The 24,258-nt window shown below is 33.0% G+C and overlaps 1 protein-coding gene across 2 annotated transcripts in view; it reads right to left on the reverse strand.

Moving 5' to 3' along the window:
• Nucleotides 1–1,471: 1,471 nt before the first annotated feature.
• LOC149774119 (E3 ubiquitin-protein ligase TRIM45-like) overlaps nucleotides 1,472–24,258 on the reverse strand; it is a 149,198-nt gene continuing 126,411 nt past the window's right edge. Inside the window, exon 13 of one of the 2 annotated variants that reach the window (XM_089945748.1) lies at nucleotides 1,472–1,808. In XM_089945748.1, the coding sequence (XP_089801874.1) occupies nucleotides 1,770–1,808 (39 nt within the window). In that variant the 3' untranslated portion in view covers nucleotides 1,472–1,769. The remainder of the gene's footprint in view (nucleotides 1,809–24,258) is intronic. The other variant, XM_089945754.1, reaches the window with a different exon arrangement.

A 24,258-nucleotide genomic window follows, 5' to 3' on the forward strand; every position in this document is an offset into this window, starting at 1 on the left:
GTGTTTTTTGATCTTACTCCTCAAGTGTTTGACATTGTTGGCCTTGTGGTGCTGATGACCGCGGTATAATGATCAGCTGGAATGGTTATTCTCTTATGTCTAAATGATGTGGCCTCCAGCATCCGAGGCTGATACTTTAAAAACTACATGTATGTGTTGAATATTGGGATGATTATTAATAAAAGTAAACATGTATTTGGGTCACGGCCTAGGCTATTTAATGCCCCGATAAATATACATGGTTATCCTTATATATTCCACATCCGATGTTATAACTTAGTAACAGACCTTTTATTTATAACTGATGTTCTATCTTGAAAATATTAAGAACATTCTAGAAAGATATTTTCCATCAGATAATAGTCATTGTTTAGAAAATGCTAATAACGACCTGAGTTAAAGTAGAACACTACATACTCTTCTTTTTCTAGAAATTATTAATTCGTGATGTAAGGTCTTTGCATAATCGGTTGTATTATTGTTCTGTTCGGTGATTTATTGGGGCAGGAATTTATTTTTAAAATTTATTTATTTACTGGATATACAACGTGGCCTTAAGAAATAATATGTTTGGAAATTGAGACTCGCATTTATAGTGAAATTTCAAATAAGGATATATTTGGAATTGTATTATTGTGATTTAACACAATGGCATGTGCAAAACACCATTACAAGACCCACCACAGGCACATCAGCACTTCCAGCATTGGGTTTACTTTGGATTTCCGCTAAAGAAGTTTCTTCTGATAATTGATCATTAGCACTTGCTACTACTATTATCTTTCAGTTGATGTTTTTTTTCGGACTTAAGTCGCAATAACGAATTTCTTTCTTTACATTTGTATTCTAAGGATATACATTATTTGCTGAATCGTACAAAACCTGTTCCTTCTCACTCTTGTATATTACTTGAATTGAGATCATCGATTATATATATATATATATATATATATATATATATATATATATATATATATATATATATAGATATAGATATATATAATGCGAATAATTAAGTCGAATCATATATGGTAATGGAATGAAATACTATATAATAATGTAATTCATAACCAGAATCGAGCAATAATGTAATATCACGCGGCAAATAACGCTTTATACATCATAGAGAAACGAGAAAATGAACACATATAAAGCAGCTTGGCTTCGTTTAATGGCTTCCTCTGTTGATATTCTGAATTTAACACAACTTTTATCAATCTGTACATTTTGCAATATCTATTTGATTGTGTACATGCTGGTAAGCCTATCTTCTCATACCATGACAATGATATGTACATTACTCGATTTTAAATTCATTCATTTTTATTTTTGTATTCAAATGATACTTTTCAAACAATTATTGCCCTTTTTAATAATCAGCACAAAAATGTAGGCAAGACTGAATAAAACGACGACATACTTAAGCATATTAAAAGATATTGTTGCGTACGACTGGTTGCCTACAGTGTTGCTTACAACAGGTTGCCATATAGTGAGTTTATCCTCATTTCACATATTCGGATACAACGATTATTTTACTAATGTTGTCACTCACTCTCCACATTACCAGATCAACACGTGCCGAACATTTTGTCGATTTTGTAATGCTATATAGTTATTTACGACTATAAAGCTGGCTTACACTGATCTGCTACAGACATAATATTTTCCAGAAAAACGACGCCTGATGCTTCACAAACAAACTTCACTTTTTTGTTCTAATATACGTATAACCCATGTAATGGTCAGCTACATGTACTTACGTAACATCATGCTGTATGTTCATCGTTAATGTAAACACTTACCCACTGAAAGGAAAGAAAAAAATGCAATTAATGTTGTATCATTATTCAAATGTACTATAACAACAGCAAGTTTCATATGTTGTAGCATTCTTCCGACGTAATATAACAAGTGCATGCTCCATATGATGTAAGAACACAAGCTCCTGCATCACACCGACCGAAATCAAAATACATCATCGAAATGCTATTAGACACTATTACTATAATGGTAATACAACTTTTAATACAACAATGTTGTGTCTCGTGTTCGTTTCCAACATAAAAGCATTCATGCTGATCTTACTCGGGAGCACCTAAATGTTTACTCCGATAACCTCTGCGCTATGTTAATTATTCGCACTAACGTTACACATCATCACTGAACGACCAACCATATGCACATCAACACTTCCAGCGCTGCAATTAATTTCGGTTTCAACTAAGGAACTAACATCTATCAGAAGTTTGATCTTAAGAAGACTTGTTAAGACCTTTATCCCTAATTGTATGATTTTATCGGACTTAATTCGCAATAACGAAAGTTCAATCTTTAAATTTGTATTCTAAGGGCATGCCATATTTGTTGAACTGCAGAAAACTCGTTACTGGTCATTCTTGTCTATTACTGGAACTGAGTCCACATACTCCATATATATATATATGCGAAAAAATAAGTCGAGTTATATATGACAATGAAATGTTTGACTTCCTAATAATGTAGTGCATAACCAAACTCGTGAAATAATGTAATATCATGCGGAAATTGACGTTTTATACCTCAAAGTGAAACAAGAAATGGAACACATATAAATCAGCTTGGCTTTCTTCAACGGCTTCCTCTGGTGATTTTCTGAAGTGAACATAACTTTATCGATATGTAACATTTGAAATATATTTTTGATTTTTACGTGCTGGTATGCATGTCTTATCATACAGTGACAATGATATATACAATAATCGATTTTAGTTTTATTCATTATTATTTGTGTAGTCAAAATTTGTTTCAAACAGTTATTACCTTTTTTAATAATCAGCACTGAAATGTAGGCTAGATGTTATAAAAGTAACGACATACTTAAGCATAATAAAATATATTGTTGCTTAAGACGGGTTGCCAAGTAATAATTTCCTCCTCATTTTAAATAATATGATACAACGATTATGGTAATAATGTAGTCATCCATTATCAACATTACTAGACTAACACGTGCGGAACGTTTTGTCGAGTCTGTAATGATATATAGTTAGGTACAACTATAAAGCTGGTTCACATTGAACTCATACAAAATTAATATTTTCCAGACAACCGTCGCCTTATGCTTCACAAACAAACTTCACCGTTTTGTGCCAATGTACGTAGAACCTATGTAATGGTCAGCTACATGTACTTACGTGACATAATGATGTATGTTCATCGTTAATGTAAACACTTATCAGCGGAAAAGAAATTACAAAATGCAAATAAAGTTGTGTCATTATTAACATGTACTATAACGAGAGCACGTTTCATATGTTGTATAATTATTCAGACGCACTATAACAGGAGCATGTTCCATAAGATGTAATAACTCAAGCTCCTGCATCACACTGACCGAAATCAAAATACATAACCGAGATGATATTAGACAATATGTCTATTCTGGTAAAACAACTTTGAATATAACATGTTCGTGTCTAGTGTTGGTTTCCAACATTGAAGCGCTCATGCTGATTTTACTGCGGGAACACTTAAATCTTTACACTGAATAAGTCTGCGCTATTTTAGTTATTTGCTACTATGAACAAAGTTCTCACTTATGTATAAGGTTATATTGCATTAGTTCATTCATCAACAAAATATCGTAAAACATAAGCAGTACTTAATATCAGTATATCAGGAGAAATGTGCCCCAACAATCAATGTTTGGACCACGTTTACTTGTACCATAGTAAACGATATTATCATTTAAATGCATTTTGATGGAAATTGTTGCAGCCGACACGTCATTATTAATGAATATCGATTACACAATCCTAGCAGCTGACGCCTTGAAAGTGGACTTATATAAACTCAGTAGGTGGTCAGATTAGTGATTAAATCCATATGTTTTCACAAGGAATATCAGCAACCACACTTAGGAATGACATAATCATATATTTATTAGAAATATCAATTATCATCAATAACTGTATTTACCTATTGACACTATTAAAATAAAAAAAATTTTGTATCAAAAAAATGTAATGTGGTATGACATTTAGAACATCGTAGGCCTTGATTTCACCATATGCCCCACATGCAAACAGTATAGGACATAGTGAGAGATTGAACGCAACACATATTGTATCAGGAATATATGTTTGTTTCAACAGGAGTTTTTTCTTCATGTATACATTCAAAACAGCTTTCATACACACGTACATTCGTTTACGTTATAATTGAATATTAACCTAGAACAAAATACTAAATTGTTACTCTCAACGTCAATTAGGACATAGAAGCATCTGATACACTCTAGCTCTTTAAAAAGATTTCTTTAAACCTTCGATTTACATGGAATGATAAAATAAATGCGGTAAGCAAGAAAACAGAAAAAAACTATATTTCAAATAAATGTGCATTTAAATTTGTCATTAAATTACAATTTTATCCTCTAAATGGAAAGTTTTCCAGGAGGAACTCTGACTGGACTAATATAATTTGCAGGTCCTTAATATATTTATAAGGAAACTGTCAGATCCACACACAGCCGACCAGCCTAGGTAAGACACACTCTGCAACTAATTAAAATTTCTTACTGCGCGATTGTCTTGTAACTTTCTGAGCTATGACTCCCCAAACTGTGTTGACCACTGTGTACTAATATATATCGTCCAGTAATGGAAGAAGGAACTTATGCAATATTTAATGTATATTTGAAGATTTAACCACACACTTCCCGTTTTCTAATCTGCATTGGGATAAAACAAAGATATATTCCATGACTGAACTGGGATTAAATGCACTTATCTACAGCATGATTGTAAGGCGTGTATTTCATAATTATCTTTTTGCATGCATCCATATATATTAATCCAATGAGGCATATGTAACACTGACTTCAGGCCTAATGTTACATTGTGGTCTGGAAGTGTCAAACACGTGAAATTCTTGGAACTGAGTATGACATGGGAAGGTATAATAGAGGAAAATGGCCAGATATCAGCTTCTCGTTCTTGAAGATTGTGTGGTGGACCTGGAGTCCTCCAGTGTAAATAGGGTGTTGTGGCTATCCCGGTACGACCCCTTGGCGTGATATGGACTCCATCCGGTTAACTAGACATAGCCGCTGTGACACGCTCGTGGAAATGGGATCCTCTCCATTATATAACCGGTTACAGTGCTCTCTCTTTCTCTCTCTCTGTATGTGTGTGTGTATATCTATCTATCTATCTATCTATCTATCTATCTATCTATCTATCTATCTATATATATATATATATATATATATATATATATATATATATATATGCATACATACATACCCATATATGAGCAACAATTTGTTGACCAAGGTATAAAACTGACTCAACGTATGCAGCTGTGACAATTGGTTTAGATATAACTACAAGAATATACTAAAATAACACATGTAAACGAAATATCTAATGTAAACAAAAATTGGAAAGCTGGCTCAGTGTTCACATCAAAAATGACAAAAGCGTATTATACTAATGCACTGCATTAATATGCAGCTGGTTTTGTATCCAGGAATAAATGTAACCAGCAGTGATTTGATGGCCTTTGCATAACACATATCTACTTTGAAGGTAGGATATATGTTGTTCAATTGAAGATAAATGTGGATGTAGGAAACAAGCATAAAGAGGTACATGCGTTCAGCCACTTATCTTGGTCGTGTACGTCCAGAAAACCCCTATGAATAGGATTAAAATGTACGTCTCATGCAAATATTTCCGATGTTTATCGAAGTATAAAATGATACTGATCATAATTACGTCACCAATTACGGAATAATTATGCACATCAACCACATTATTTCATTGTCATGCTTACAGATAAAATGACTAACAGCATTCATATTAATAGCAAAAATATGAACAGTTAATTTTGCAAATGTACATATATTGGCAATGATGCCAATTTTCTCTAGTATAACCAATGAATAGTATAATTAATATCACACACCTATATACATCTATTTATATATCTATCTATCTATCTCTCTCTCTCTCTCTCTCTCTCTCTCTCTCTCTCTCTTTTATATATATATATATATATATATATATATATATATATATATATATATATATATATATATAAACATTTATCTGCAGAGAAAAGGAAAGCACTGTGAGCCACCTAATTAGCATTTTATAACACAAATGCACACACACTCATAATATTGGTTATATAGTGACATTATAAATTTATTAAAGGTTGAATGTTCAATTGTTCTGTATGCTCTGTGTGAAATAATTAAACGATTCCAGCGATGCATTCATGTGTTTCAAAACATGCATATAGGTAGAATTAGAGAAGAACGTTATAACAGAGTAAGTAGAACGTGTACGTGTCCACAACGATGATTTAAATGTGGTAAGGTTAAACAACATTAAAGAGTCAAATAGACTTCATCTCAAAACGCAATTGTAAAAAACATGCGGTAAAAGCAGTATCTGTTTCTGAGGCAAATATCCTTCACAAGTATCTCTCACATTGCTGCACAAGAACATTATATCGCTAACACTTCGTTTCCAAAAACAATGTAAAAAGACACGGCACTCACATGAAACAAGAAAACGTGCTTATGAGGAGTGAGTTTTATAGTTTGGAAGGTTGCTATTCGTATGGACAGTGAATGCTCCGCATGTGTGGAAAAGGGTTTGTCCAAAAGGTAGAATGTAAATTATATATATATATATATATATATATATATATATATATATATATATATATATATATATATATATATATATAGCTCCGTTTTACGTGTGCAAACACCTTTAGTCATGTTATTCGGTTGAGTATCTATTGTCTTTTCCACAATTCGAAGAGACTGTGAGCAAACAGTATTGCGGTGGTTAGGACGGTAAGGTTTCACTCGACACCGTGTGTATAGACGTAGGGGTATCTCGGAGACTTCTTAGAGATAACCAAATGTCTGGCTTGAAATCGAACAATTCATCGTGTGTCGTGAAATGAAACATCAAAGCAATATATATGGACTATCCCATATACAACGTAACAATTCGAAATATTGAGTGTTCTAGACCCCATCTTTGTTACATTTTCAATTTCCCACTAGTATAGCGGAATAAACTAGGTCGCAGGTGGATAATAAGAAACAATTGCTCCATGGACTCTAAGGTTCAGAAACTTAACAGATATTTCGCCTGATCAATTTAAGCTATAGCAAAGACAAAAATCGGCATTGTTCTCATCATCGGAGAACAATGTGACCGGTACCTTTCTTAAGATTTTAAACCGGTGGTAAGAATCAATGTACAAAAGAATTTACCACGTCGGATGGTAGTAATTTTTGCACCTTTAGATATGGAATACGGTATATCATTGTATTGTTCTAGGATAATTCTGCACCAGGAACTCGCGATGTCGGCTGGCAAATGTGCGAAATATTGTAACCGTGGAGCTCGAAGTAGGTGATAAAGTGTTTATATATCTTCCCTCTAGTAGTGGCACATTGTAAGTCAAACGTAAAGGGTCATTTTATGTCAAGCTGGTGAAAGGCTAAATGTACAACATATTAGGAATGGACATAGTTTGGAACATATATGGAATATTTCATGCAAATAAGTTAAAGCGGGAAGTAGTAATGCCTGAGCAAATGATAGGATAGATATGCTGAATATGGTATGTACTATGGTCATCGAAGACGAGTCGGGTGGCAAACTAAAAGTATTCCCCGGTAACGAAATTGCTCTTGACTTCCCCATGTAGGTGGGAAAAGAAATAGTAACTAATATTAGCATGTGTTTCTGTACAGCATCATTCTTTCAAATACATTTTCTAATTTGTATAAGGACAGGATAACAAGCATGAAAAAGACGTAGGCACCTCACAATCAATCAAACTTAAAGGACATACAATACACTCTAACAATCGACTTAAAATTAGGTAAAATGCCAGACATGAGGGTAATTGAACCATCACACTACACCTTCCCGTTCCGCGTGGTGTTGGTCAGAATGAAAGATGGCAGAAACATTGTTTTGTACTGACCTTCGCAAAACTATCGTTTTTGATGCGGAGCCGGTGCAAAATATGGAATATTTTAAACGTGGTAGGGAAACAACATTTATAAATTGGGTCTCATGACCATTGCATCTAGCATATGTTGAAAGCCGATTATGCCATACGTTAATGACATACCTAACCCCAAAATATTTATATAACTTGAAGTTTGTGTCTTTCGTACTAGTCACTTCAGTCGCATCAGCATCCGTCATATGCGCAAATTGTTAAAAGGAGTGGGAAATGTAATTATAATGACGATACTCTTCTGCACACGAATTACAGCAAGAAGCATATTACGGCTTTAATCAACTTGTTTGACAAAACCTATATCGCCAATCTCACAGAAAGAACCAGCAGATGTAATACGGTATGGAATGCTTTGACCATCGAATAAGTGAGTCTTGGTAGATGGCACCGAAACCTGAAACAAATTCAAGCAAACAGATTTGCTTCTGGACCAGAAACCAACAAAAAAAATTAAATTGATCCTTTCTTAAATAGACCTTTACATGAAATGTGTATTAAAACATTCATTTAAAACTAACCCGCTGACTGACTTGACTAGTAAAGAACAAGCCAATAACGTGTCTTGGGCTTTGTTCCCGAAAGAAAGATTTAACTCTCTTCTGTTAAAGTAGAGAAGTACATTAACCATAATTTGTCAGAGCTAAATAACCCATTATTTAAACATACGGAGGCAACATGAGTGGAAGTTGTACTATTGGCGGAAAAGGGGAAAACGTAAATTGCTCACTCTGGAGCAAAACTAATTCCTGATCGAAAATAATCAGCAGTCTGTGTTGAATAGGAAAATGTCGCGCACGCCTTTTCGAAAAGGAATGTGTTCATAAAATGTGTCATAAGCCAATTGTTTTTATAATAAATAGACATTTGCCGTCTCAAGATTAACAGATTTGGCGCTGATTATACATATGCATCGCTTACAGATCGAGGAAATTAATATATTATGCAGTAGCGATAAATCAGCAGCAGTAAGATCAAGGTGCAAAAGGATAATCATTAAAATGTTCTTGCAAACACCTTATCATTTATTTGGATTCTTTAAATTTGTCAACCATCACTTGTTGACATCATGGATTATTTATTTCGTTTAGATATGTTTCTATCCATTTAAGGAAATCAAAAGCATATGGACCATCAACATAGATTGACGACGTTTGGATCCATTGACACGTATGTATATTAATTTCGATTATTTCCTGGTTTATCATCATTAGGTTTGTTAAAATACACATTGTTTGCTTTAGCGTCGATACTGAGTCAATCAATCATATCATAGTCTCTCAATATTTGTTTGATGTTTAATATTTTGTTTCAAACGGGCACCATGAGCTAGCACATGTTTACCAACATAATGCATTGAGTGTACTTTGTAATTATCTAAAGAAACCAATATAAGTTATGTTTGATGTTTTGTACATATTATAAGGTAGAAATATGCCTCATATCTTTTTACGCTGAGTTTTCTATAAACTTGTTCGAGTTATTGTATTTCAGTTTAATTAAATCTTTGAATTGTATCAATGCCTGCTGATTGCTGTTTTTTTTCTGGAGGTAAGCGTTTGATCTACATCCTTGTTGTCTTATTGTATTCTGGTTGTATTCATTTTTATATTGGGTTCAGTTATGTTCTGATGCAGTTTAGGAGGAGTTGTTTATTTAAAATTTGCTCATTTGGGAGTAGCAGGGTGATCATTGACATCCTTGTTGTCTTATTGTATCCTGGTTGTATTCATTTTTAAATTGGGTTCAGTTGTGTTCCGATGCAGTTTAGGAGGAGCTGTTTATTTAACATTTGCTCATTTGTGAGTAGCAGGGTGATCATTGACATTTTAGACTATATCATTTATTTCGAATCATTGCGAATTTATTCAAGGGCACTCTGGATTATACAATTATGATACATCAATACTTTTAGCACATCAGCTCTTCCTAGACTATTAGCACAACAGCACATTATATACTGGATTTCCTGGACTTGGGATAGCATCTTAATGATTATTTGGAATTTAAATCACAATATTGTAATGTTATTTCAAATGTTCGTTTACCTTGTGTTTTACCTTGTATTCTAGGAAAATAAATTATTTCATGAATTATATTAAACTTGTTAATGTTTTCATTATTTTTCTGATGCATAGTGTAAAACCATATTGTAGTCCGAATTAAATAGGTTAATCAAGCTATACTTTGAATTGCCCTAATTCCCTAGGTTTTCTATCTAATTGTATACAAAACCAATCAAATTAGTAAAGTGTTGTTATTGCATTTATACGCTTTCAGGTACAAATCAAAATTCATGTCATAATTTATTAAACGCTTATTTTTCATAGTTTGTACTAAGTATTTTCTTAGATTCTGTCGACATGCGTAAAATATAAGCTTTTAGTTAACAAAGTGCTAATTATATCAGGCATTACAATTTCCACCTTTTTGTTATTTTTGCCATATAGCAAGCAAGTAGCTGCTATTTGCTTTCGTAGCTTTCTTGAATGTTAACGAACACAGAATCAGTGAAGCCACTGCTAGCTACACCTGGAATTTGAATTTCTACACCTTGGAAAGTTATTACATTTGCATTGTACTACTTTCTTTCGGTGAAACTGTAAGTGCAAAATCTTCATGAAAGAAGCGTTAGTGCACCGTTATATAATAAAAAATCGAGTTGGTTTAGTAACTTTCTCGTGTTCACTTGCAAGTTATGAGAGATTGTATTCACTGATTCTTTTGTTTCTACCTCTCCATTACTACATAGATTTCGTTATATTTGAACCGTATTTACATTATTTCCTTCATCTATCATATCAAAAATATCATCTGATAAAAAATTCACCGTCTAATTGGTTCAATGCACACAATAAACAATTGTTATATATGATTAGTACTCTGCTTCTAGTGTTATAACTCTGGTCTAACTATCAGCAGCTACTTTAATGAAACAAGGTTTTCTCCCGGATTGCAATTATCAAATGATTAATCTCAATGTTTTTTTTCCATTATACAAGCACACAACTGCTCACCATTAACATTCGTAGTTTTTCAAATCGTCTCAATTATTAATACAACATATATATCGTTTTCTGAAAATAGCTCTTCCTCATACAATATTAATTAATCATTTCTCCGTTTCAGTCTTCAAATTTATGTACCACTCACTCTCCTTAAATTACAATTCTGATGACAAGCAACATGTAATATACCTTTAGAAAAATTATACAACTTTTTAGATTCTGTCTCTCTACCTATTTCATCTATTGGTATTGGTTATGATGTATCTATTGGCAATGAGCCAAATAAGTCAACTCATACATTTTGAAATGTTGCTAGGTTACTGTTTTAAATGGGCGACATGTTTATTGAAATGTGATGCGACTTATTAAATCCTTCAATAGGTCCCATGAAATATCTACCCATTTTCTGGATTCATTATACGTACAATACTTTCCCAATTAATCGTACAAGACTCCAAATAAATTCATTCACTGGTACAAACGTCTCGTCTGAGTAAGTGGATATGCATCTATTTTACATTTCTTCATTTAATAACGCCATAATGTGAGGTCATATAACTTATTCCAATGACAACACTGTATTTCGGTTCATTTTAACTTACTAAAGATGTATGTAAACGCTTCGTGTACACACTTTACCTAACTTGGTTTTACTTTCTTAGTCTAGGCATATTTTGCAGTGACAAAGATCAGAGGTGGAATAAATTCATGGCGATTATTATAATTTTATTATGTTTGTATATCAACTATTCCTGACTTGAACTAGTCACCTACGTGACTAACGTAAGAAAAATATAGGGATTTTTTAAAACTACTTTTGTAATGTGTAAATAAAATATTTTATCAAGCAAGCTATACGCTCGTAACGCTTTATCCTATTGTGGACAGTCAGTTTCATTTGACCCCAACTGATTAATAGTTATGAAGACAGCGAGCCTTAACAAACATGCCATATCTCCTTTAGGTATGGTTCCATATACTAAGAAAAGTAAGTTTCACTTAATTGTTATGGTCGACATCATCGATGATCAGCAAATTATGTAATACGTAGGCATAATACGCAATGCAGTTATAAATGTACACTGGATAGTAAGAAAGACAAATGTCGATATTAGAATTACTATTCAAGACATCATTAATATTACATGACTCGTGCACACTTATTCGTAATAAAACATATTGCATATGGAAATTGAAAATAAACTTAGAGGATAGATCTCGACTGGCAGGTCATGAGGCTGGGGATCCCTGCCATTCGCGAATAATACGAAAATGAACAAACTGTTTCGATAGTTTGTATGCCTATCAAGAAATATACGAAAGAGAGCAATTCAGAGAACTTGAAAAGGCTATTTCTGTGGAATGATAGCTGTAAACAGGACCGAAGCAGACGGAATAGTTATATGCGACCTTGACTCAATTTAAGTTATGGACAAATCATTTTTCTAGATTGTTACTCCATGACGATTCTTATCCGCATGATTATAAATATACCCGGATCGACGTAACAGGCCTTAATCAACACAGCAAAAGAAAACTGTTCCAACTTTTATAAATCCTTTCATCCAATGCATAGGATAGAAGGCATCAGCTGTGAAAGTGTGTCTTCCAATAATAAAAAATAAGTGGTAATGACGGTATTGATGATGATAAGTTACTGTTTCCGGACCTTCAAAGCATTATACCGTTATTTGGAATTTGATTCACAAAATAATATGAGACAAATAAATACCCAAACCTCATTAAATAATTAATGGCAATAACGCTCTTTAAAGATAGGACGAAGGGCTCATTATACATGAATACTTATAGGAATATAACTATAGCTCCAGTCACACACGCCTAAAAAAATGTTCTATAAAGAGAACAAGTTATTGTTTACTGAACAAAACTCTCTTTTCCAAACCCATTACTGCAGGGGTTTAGAAATAAATTCGGTAATGTCAAGTTATGAATTAGTTTTTTATGGGAAACAGTCTGTAGAAATACTTTTTTAAGCAGTGCTTAGGTCAGGCCCATACTTTGCGTGGTTCATCTCCTAATGATACACGAGTTGATCACTAAACCAAATAAACTTTGCGTGGATACGTGATTATCTCAGCATCAATTACGTTTATTTAGGAGACGAAACCACTTGAATGGTTCATTCGCATCATTACATGCAACATTTGCTTAATGAAATGTTAAGCTATACGAAATTATTGAGTCTTATATAACACAAAAGAAAAGCTCTGCTGGTTTATTCGCTAGCAAAGAACTGTCTTTTTTTTCCCCGATTTTCTCTTTGACAAAGCTCAAAACCTCTTAGTAAAAAATACGACTTATGCCGCTGTTCATCTAACATGCTATTTAAAACCAAAATAAAGAAAGAGAAGCACAATGTGATTAAGACAAACATATGTATATGCCATTTTATTTTATCTATATCGGCAACGGCGAAATCAAGCCCTTAGCAAGTTTTAAAATCGAGGAATAATTCAAGTACGTTCTATTCTATACGTATGTGAACTACGGAATTTTGCATTCAATGACAGAACAACTCGAGTTGTATGAGAACTATACAGTGACGCGTGTGCAAGCTCTATTATCTAAAGCTTGCTTACGCGTCCCTGTACAGATACTTTAGGACTTTGGCTAATGTATCAAGGGTAGAGAAGGCGAAATATTCATCCTTCAATAGATTGTGCTCGGGGAATGATAACTTATATGGAACAGACATTCACTATATGTTAATGTCAGCATTTGACAAATTCGTTCAAAATCCAGAAAGAGAACGCATTCTCAGAAAGTAGAACGTGATTTTTCTTCACAAAAATGTAAAATAATAAAGCGTCGATATCGCGTTTAAAACGAGTTGTGTAAACTTGGAAAGTTACCAAAGGCTGTTTCTCTAATCATTGATCATTCTCAAAATCATAAAGTGCATTGGTAAACTGTTAAAACAGCGCACTAACCCCTGGCCACTGAAATACAGGCGGGAAATTGAAGATGGTGGTCTTCGTGCAGGACATGAAAACAAACCACCGCCCATTAAGCCTTCTGTCTTTATTGCATTTATTTAACATTATGTTTTGACTTTGAATATAAATTAGGATGGAGATCTCACGAAACGTACCCTATCGTTTATATTTTTTGCAACAAGTAGGAATGTTACTAACGTCAAGATCGATGATTTATATTCACACGACATATTTCAACGAATGCGAATCTCAAACTTAAAGTCATCTTTCAGCTATAGAAAAACGTGTGTGTAGTGTTACTGCTGTAGTTTATGCTTGGCGACATACTGCCTAGGACTCACTAAGGTACTAAATTCCCAAGCGGCTATTGGGAACAAACACAATATAATCTTTGACCACTAAATAACTGAATTTAAATAATGTAATCACTTGCAATATCCTGATGAGAATAACGCAAACAACCACCGATTGAATTTTGCATTTGTTGCATGGAGATTTACAATATTCTAAAATATTGACATTCCAGAAGTAAAACCTTTCAGTCTGTAACTTTCGAGAACAGGGTGACCGAGTGGTCGAATTCTGACGCCTTACGGATCACTGACATCTCACTTCCGCCAGCGTGGGTTCTTGAGCTAGGCCAATGTATCTATGTGAGAAAGTTGTCAGTAGCTTCCAGCGGGTCTGATGTTCTTAATGTGGCTTCTTAATCCACCACTTTAACTGGCCGCCATATATGGCTGAGAATTGGCGTTAGACCTCAAACCAATAACAAGTTCCTTTTAGAAACTAGATCATATCAATAATATACCGAGTTGATTAAAAGTATACTGGAGATGATTGTTGTTGTTTTTTTTTTTCCACAGACAAACAAATCATTTGTAGGTGAACGCAAATGTGTGTGCTGTGTATATGTTTTCTTGTCTGAGAGAGAGAAGATGCCGGACAAATAAACATATGAATCATTTTCGCAGACGTGTTGGATTTGAAAGCAGCTAGCTAGTAAATACCAGCCTTCCTTATTCTCGATCGATTTCAGCATAATTTACTAGACAAAATTATATATTACCGATATTATCAATTAATATGTACGAATAATGTATATTTTATAGTGGATATAACAGTGAGTAACATATTTGTTATCCTTAAGACGTTGTTCCAAGTTATCGTTTTAAAAGTTAACTATCACACACTGCAACTCAAGCAGGTAACTCCTAAAAGTTTTCACTTTACCGCAATCGCCACATCGTAATTCTGTCATGGCCCATTTCAAATGGAACATATTCCACTCCAAACTATCTCTGTGTGCATGTGTAATGGTGTATATGTTAATTCACTGCATTCATAATGCCGTTTGCTATACTTGAATTATTTTGGGTTATACTTTGTTTTCTACTCAGAAACAAATTCTTATATGTGAAGTAATTATATTATTCAAGTCTAATTATGGATTTTTAATTCCTTTATTATGTCAGTCTATTCCTTTTGCCCCATTCCTTTTTCACTTTGTATTCTTTTTATTTTTCTTTTGTTAGAAAATCACATTCTTGGTAGATTTTGTAACATATTGCATTATGCGCATAAAGGAAAATACATATATTCACTTCTCTTTGAACTTATATTATTCTTTTGCAAAACATGCAACTCAACTGATGATAAATTATTTCGAAATAATGTTTATTGATTATAATATCAGCTGTCATTTCTCGACTCGAAACACTGGCAAAGCATATTAAGTGGCATTGTATCCTCTCCTCATGGTGAGACTTTACTAAAGTACGCTCTCTGCCATTGTTTTCAAATATGAATGTCTTTCATTGGCTGAAGTCAATGTAGTGTGCTTAAAATACCGGCAAATATTGTTTCACAAGTTCTAGCAGAATTAAACCTAAATGGAGTGGAATATAGTGCCTTAAGGTATTACCGATATGGAAAAATTAACAGCTGTTGAAATATGAACGAACATAATATGGAAAACAAATGGGTCTTGCTGGTAAAGACTGGTTCCTAATGAATGTAAAATTTAGTGACAAGAATATTGTGGGGGTTTATTTGATTCCTTACTGACAACAATATAGACAATGTAGTAGTCGTTAATTCTCTACCTCTTCCTAGACTTGAATTTGAAAAATGCATTACTGATATTAACACGTCACACCTCAATACGCAAAAAACACGATTGACAAATATTTGAAACAAAAATTATTATTTGTCCGAACGTTAATATTATTATAGTTCTTTTATCGATACCATAGAGCAGGGTAGACTCTTAACGAAAAATAATCATTATTTTAGACATGCTAGATAGTACACTTTGTTTTGTGCAAAAAATCAGGGAATATTTAAAAGAGTTTTACCTCTCTGTTGTCTTAAACTAAGTAAGCGAAATAGCTACAACTACAACAATATGATTTCTTCACCGCGATGTTTGCAGTAAACAATAGTTAAAATCAATTAGTGTATTAGTTATTGCTATCATGTAGCAATAGGTGTAATATTTCAGACGATATTGTACCCAAACATGTCTCAGTGATATATGTCATGCTAATAAAATGTAAACATTTTTCAAGATGGTTCCAGTCATGTTGTATCAGATCAGGATTATATATCAAGCGTCACAAAATATATATAAGAAAAAGACGCTAATGATAGGACAATTAATGCAATATCAGATTTGTATTGTGACATGAATGAAATAAAGATATCTCTAAACAATCACTATATTTTACAATAAACGAGGATGATATGCACAATGTTGCATATATATAATTACTGATAAAGACTATAGCAATGGTGAGAAAAGGTTGGAAACTGGACTGACAAACGATAACAACTATCTTGCGCAGCTACAAAAAAAGAATGTCTTTAAAGACGTGAATAAAAAGTTAGTCAATAATGGTAATATAATAACAATTATAATTATATTTCATTACATATAATAAATTATTACTTGATTTTGGTTGAAACAATTCATGATTTAGCAACTCCCAAATATGAAATATCTGAAATATCTGATGGGAGAGAAATAGTCATAGTACAATCTCCGTTGTGTAGATGGTTATATTTTCCAGTGTGATAAAAATGTGAAACAACTAAATGAAGATATTTAGGTTATATAACTAAGTATAACTTAATTCTTAGAAACAGAAAAATAATTACTTTAAAAATAACTAAAACGAGGTATTGTGCATAGTAAAGTGATATCATTATTTGCATACTTCATAAACAACATTATTCCATGGTACCCTCAGGAGTGGAAGATATGGCATAGTTCTAGTGTCATTTTGTATTCTTCTAAAACTGTCAGCTTCAGAAAACTTGCCATTCTATATACCTCTAATTTGCATATTGCAACTATTTGTTGTCTAATTGTCTCTGTCTTTGTACCAAAAATTCGTTTAATCAATAATTATGCGGGTCCCACTATATCACACCACAACGCATATATTTCATACATTGCAACCTCACACTTGCTTTTAATCAAACAGACTTTGTGTGAAGACGATTGCTTGATGCCAGCTAAAACGTGTTGGCCGTAGATAGTTGTTTCAATATGGTTAAAAATTTGTCGGCTAGAGAAATGGCTTTCCGAAAAAGCACAATATAAAAAACTCATAATGTAAGGACCTCTGCCAATGTTCCAGCTTGACCAAAGCATGGAACAAGCAACTCAAAATCGTAGCGATTCTGAACATCACTTACATAATCATCTAGCTGGCATTTCAAGACAAAAGTGTGTGTCATGATATGTATTATGCTACCTCCAGTCAATACAATATCAGTACAGTTATCTAGGAAAGGCGCAAATTTTATAAATGAGTAAAACTTGGAGTGGACTGTGACGTGGAGTTAGGCAAACCTGTGTATTCTTGGATACTGGCACTACTCACGCGATGTAATAATTCAAATTGCACCTTTACAGTCTATAATGTAAAGGTATATCAAGGAAACCAAGGGATTATTGTGACTTTTGCCGTCACAAAACAGCATGTATAGCTTCCGAACCGTAATCGATGCGTTGCTTTAACGGCTTTATCGAAGACGTAACTATTTTGAACTATATGCCTTAGATATAGGAAAGGGACATAAAAACAAACCAATTTTACAACCAATTTCCTTGGTTATGATCCACGAAAATTCGATATAATCAAAACATTTCGAATCAGAAGATTAAAATTAAAATAAATGTGTGAGCTCCCTTATCCTGGTGTATATCATACCAATATTATATCGAGGGGACTAACATTGCTATTTTGATGAATCTGTATCTCTTCTTTCTGTATTTGTTATGAATTCAATTGTAATCAGTGCTGATCATTTCAAATTTCTTGTTATTTCCACGTACAGAATGATCATTATTATGTTCATTTGTGTGTTGCTGATATATTTCATATGCTAGAGTGTAGGCGTGAGAGAGATGAGAGAGATACAATAAACACAATTTAGACCAATTCCATCTATACGTCGTGGCCGACATTCGCATAAATAAGAACCTTGAAAGGAGTGCACAGTTCACGGTTTGTAAAATAAATAATAAATAAAACACGGCACGTATAACAAGATACAAAGTTTTATTTGTTAACTAATTATTTGCCGTTATATTATATAATTTATCATGTTACTGGATCATATGTGAAGTGACACTTTCGAAGGGAAATAAAGTCGAGTATTTCAATATATCATCAAAACATACTACACTGTAAAATCATTATGTTTCTAAACATGCTCTGTATATTTTTTTTCTCCGTCTCTTACACTTTATATATTCAAATTAGTCTTTATTTATTTTTAAATTGTCTTAATATTCCCGACATACTCCATTTGTATTTTCGTACTGTACATAGTTTATTATTTACCTATTATATCTGCATCATAATAATTTATGTATTGTTCTATTTTGTTTGAAAAAATATTTTTGCACAAAACTTATCGTTGGAACGTTTCTTGGTTATAATCACAACTAACACTTTTTCGACTTGATTCAAAACTATATATGTCCCGTATACCATTACATAATCAATATGATTACACCCTTTATTTAACTTTTCTCTCTTTCTTTCTTTCTCCTAGACCTACATGTGAAACTTTATTGTTCAAATTTGTGCAGGCTTTTTTCCTTATACCATGAAACAATCACTCTAATTACTTGCTTCATGTAACTCTCTCTATCTCTCATCATCTTCTTCTTTAATTTTCGAATATGTGCAGTTAAGCACATTTTGTATACTGTATGCAATAACATTAAGGATAATTTAAAGTCCAACGATGATTCTAAGAAAAATATTAAAATATGTGGTCATTGTTCCTTGTTCAGTTTATTTCTTTCTGTCCTGCTTATATCTTTCTCAGTGTGTGCATATTTTAAATAGTTGTAACGGCTGATAGATAAAATATACACCAGTAGCATAACGTAAATATATACAGAAGTCTGTTACGTGAAACCACACTTTCTAAATATCCCATTATATAAATTTGTTTTAACTTAGACATAGTTACTGGTTCAAAACTAATGTCATATCAAGTTTGTATCTACTTTTCTTATCACATATATATTATACCTAGACATATTTTGCATCCCAGCTACCTTAATAACCTTGTTACATTGGATAAGATATCTTTTAAAAAAACAATGCATTTATAACACTTAATATAATCGGTTTTTATATGTTGCATAATAATGGTCCAATCAGAATGTTTTTAATGATGTTCACAATGTTCATTGGAAATACAAGCAATCTCTTTGACGAGCTGTTTAAAATGATGCATCCCTGTTGAGATTGAATTATATTGTGCATATTTCACACTGTATGATATGGACAAGGTCATTTCATGTAATCTCTAATGTTTCTTGAGCAAACTGGCAAAAAGAGGGGATCTTAGAAACGACAAATTTACAATGTTTACGTATTTAATAAAAAAAGCTCGATTTGATGGGAACAACCTAAGTATGTCATCGTTCCTTCTTTTAGATATATGCAGTGTTCAAGTGGATATAACGTTGGTTGTTTGTTGATGATGGTGATAAATGATTGACAAAATGGAAACTTGCTTCAAAATGAGTTAGCATTTCGAAAGGAAAACTCAACCACATGTGTGATAACCATTTTGAATGCTGATAAAACAGAAGTTGTACATTCGGAAATTCAGTTCAGCTCAGCATCCATAGATCCTAAAATGTCTTTAAAGTTCGCTTTTTGTAGTTTAATATGGTCTGAAGACATGGATACGTTATTTGTGTGAGAAAATAATTAAAACGTGCACAAGACATGAAAATATGTAATCAGATTATGTTTGTGTACATATTGATTTCATACATGATCTTCATTTATTCCGTGTTTTGTGTATAATATGTATATCATATATTTTCACACATATAACATGTAGTATTCACCACATTTATACAGTAAATTATATCGATTTGGTTATTGTTTTTTAGCTAAATGACGCTGTTGTTTCCTCGTTGTCGAAAAAAGAGTTGATATATCAGAGCATTTGGATTCAAAGTAAGTATCAGTAAAACTAAATTGCTGAGTTGGCAAAGACAGCAACAAAATCCACTTCAAATATATTTTCACAATATAGCGTATAAGGCTGTTACATTGTTCACAGTTTTAAAAATTAAATTTGGCTTAAGTATTAATATGTATCCATCTCACAAATATTTGCCAGGTCGTATTTCAATGTCATTATCGGCACGATAATCTTTAATGAATATGCTAGTTTGATAGTAAAAGTGGTTAGTTATTCGATACTACCATCAGGTCGAACGTATAGCTTACGTTATTCCAACGAACAAATTTTGCCTAGCATATATCCGGTGTGAGAAAATCTGCAAATACACTGATCTTCGCTACAGATTATCTACATGAAATCGTAATAAGCAAATGCTGGTGGTGATAGGAAAACCACTATTCAATGTGCATTATATAATTTCGCAGCATACGTTGCAAATGAAAATACATTTAATTGGAAAACGTGAAACTTTAATGGTGTGGAATAATTTGCTACATTTATTTTACTCCAATGAGCTAACGCACTGGATATGACTGATACATGCTTAGAACGTTATAATATCAATATCAACTAAATTTCGGAATAAACCGTTATGTGGACGGATAGGATTTCCATAAAATATGTACTGATATTGTGAATATAATAAATATATAACACAAATTGTACCACACAAAAGGTAATGATCAGAGGAATACATAGGAAAGAAATATAGTAAGAGATAGTCAAAAAGACGGTTTGTTGAGCACCATACAATTGCTTTTTTATTGTAACATGCTTTTGATACTGATTACTATTACACATTATATCCGAATTTAAGCACATTATAGTTGTGATACGTTTCACACCGAGTACAATTACAAAGATTATCCTAATTTAAGAACATTACAAGGATAAGGCTTTTGAGACTGGGTATTAAAATGTTGGAATTTCACTGGTCATAACTCTGACTTAAATGTCTGGCTCCAGCATGCGGTCTCTAACATTAAAAACAAACACGGAACGTTGGAAGAGTGGATGGATCAGGGATATGCAATGTATTGTCTTTTTGATTTATGTCACACGTAAATACAACACAGTCTTTCAACTCCATATTTATTCAATCTGTATTTAAGTGATTCAGTATACACTTTTCACGCTATATCACATCTATTATCATTGCATATCCCCACTGTATAACAGTTAAATCTGGAATTAATTTGATCACGAAAGGCTTCTCATACTCTTGGTGCTATAACATATATTTGTTTCGTTCTGACGCCTCTTAATTAGTGTACGAGAAACTTACACCATGATGCCAACTCCATGACAGTTTACTATAAACTTCACTGGGAATTTATGATTTTTGAAAGCTCTGTTATTCGCCATATTTTCAAAGTTAATATTAATCCACTGAACATTAGTCGATAAAGCTATAACTTTTAAACCTATTAGTAGATATGCATATATCCAATATTAGGTGAAAGCTTGAGTAACTACGGAGCTCGAAGTGATATAGTTTGATCATATATTGTTCACCAGTGTGAATACAGTGTGCGTTTCATTCTTTAAACTTTAGACATATCATAGATATGTAAATACGCGCATTCATTAGAGCGTTTTACTTACAAAAACTGGGTCATATTATCACATAATCTAGCCTTGAGTCTCACTGCAAATTATTTGTTGGAACCTCAGCTGTTTCGATTCGGTTCCGACGTTGAGTACCATATTGGTAAATTAAAACCACGATCACCCATGTATATGCTATCGAAACGTGATCAAATCTTTTCAAAGCTGCATTTTCAGCAACATACTTGAAGAGATTTCTGCTATCCCAAGTACAATTTCGAACATGGTTTTCCTGTCTTATGCCAGCTAGTTATTGGAAACCAAGGATCGTGAATTATCGCGCAGGTTTAGAGAGAAGACGAAGATAATAAGGGAAGACACGTGTTTTATATCATTGCAGGACTAGCAAGGCAAGATTTTCTGCGTTATTGCAAGCTACGTAGCGAAAAATGTTTTCTACTGATTTGGAGTTCAAGTACATGTTTTAGTCAGCATTACAAGAGAAGAAACAATACTACTAAATATGAATATATTCCGAGATTTTTGAAACTGTGCTTGGTTAGTTTTCTACATTGAACCTTAAACTTAGTCTGCTAATGTTACTTTGATGCACTGATGTCAGTATGTTAATTATCAGGCAGCTACCTCTCTGCTAATGTTACTTTGATGCATTGATGTCAGTATATGTATTATCAGGCAGCTGCCTCTCTGCTAATGTTACTTTGATGCATTGATGTCAGTATATTTACTATCAGGCAGGTGCCTCTCTGCTAAGGTCAATAAACCATTATGTATATATATATATATATATATATATATATATATATATATATATATATATATATATATATATATATATATATATATAGAAAGAGAGAGAGAGAGAGAGAGAGAGAGAGAGAGAAAGTCATTTCCACAACATGATATTTGTACGAATGGTGAGATTTTCAGTGTAGGCTGATTCAGTGGAAATCCCTAACGAGTAGCTGATGCAAGAGGTTTTCATCTACAGGAGTAAAACATCGATCAAATACAGACAGGCAGAAAGAGAGGCAAACTAGAAGTGAATAAAACATTAAAGAACTATTTTAGTACTGGAATTAGACGAATAAAATTATTTTATCGATCAATATGCAATTTGACCGACGTTTGACACGTTTTGTCGGTTAAGGCATTAAAGCCACGTTACACACCGGACATACAGATTTTGGACTTTGTAGTCCCTTCCACTGCTGTTGTTCTTCTGCTTTCATCAAGATCTAATTCGTGTCATCATGCGTCAATCAATACACTGTGTCCATATATATAAATCTTCAAATAGTGGTAGGAATATTTTCTCATACAGTAATGTTGATTATTTGTTGCTTTGAATTAGTGGATATTAATAGGAATGTTGCCACACTGAGGAAAATAAAGAATAAATAAATTAGTAAAAAGTATATTAAGAGCTACTACAATGTACCGACTTGGTTATATTAAATTGCGGAGCATACTGACAAAGATATAAGCCAAGTCATGATGAAAAAAAAAAAAACTTCTTAACTTTGATTTGAGGAGTCTTCTGGTGAATTTAGGGACATAAATGAACAAGTAATTGTTTAAAAATTTATAAAATAACCTAGAGGTACCAGAGGCTGATCAAATGCACAGTGAGCAAACATGCACGATTTAAAATGTGACGAAGAAAACTAGACCGATAATTGTATACGATTTAAAGACCGGTATACTATATAACTAATGGTGCGAACAATTCTAACAAGTTTTTCTAGAGAAGTTGTTAACGAAAACCTTACTTCACGTGTGTGTGTTGCCCAGAATAGAGTAAACCCCGCTTCACCGTTCCAGTTTCTTACTGATGCGAGAAATATTAGTCAGATAGCTATGCTAAACTATGACAAATGTATTATTGACGATAGTGCATATAAATTTGATTCACGTTTGAATGGCTTAATGCGTGTCAATAAAGCACGTGTCTTGCATAAATTATCAGTTGAATCAAGACGCGAGATTGCTTATCAAGATCACACCAACAAATATGTATGGTTTTCATTAGGAGAAATTCAACAGGAATATAATTTGGTTTTTGTTTGCCTGTAAATCCCGATAACAGAATTCGGGTTATATTCTGCCACACACCCACGTTAATTATTCTAACAAGAAATAAATGTCGTAAAAATTTCAAA

This window comes from Sinohyriopsis cumingii, unplaced genomic scaffold, assembly GCF_028554795.1.
Source record: "Sinohyriopsis cumingii isolate HCF-2022 unplaced genomic scaffold, ASM2855479v2 utg000426l, whole genome shotgun sequence".
NCBI lineage: Eukaryota > Metazoa > Mollusca > Bivalvia > Unionida > Unionidae > Sinohyriopsis > Sinohyriopsis cumingii.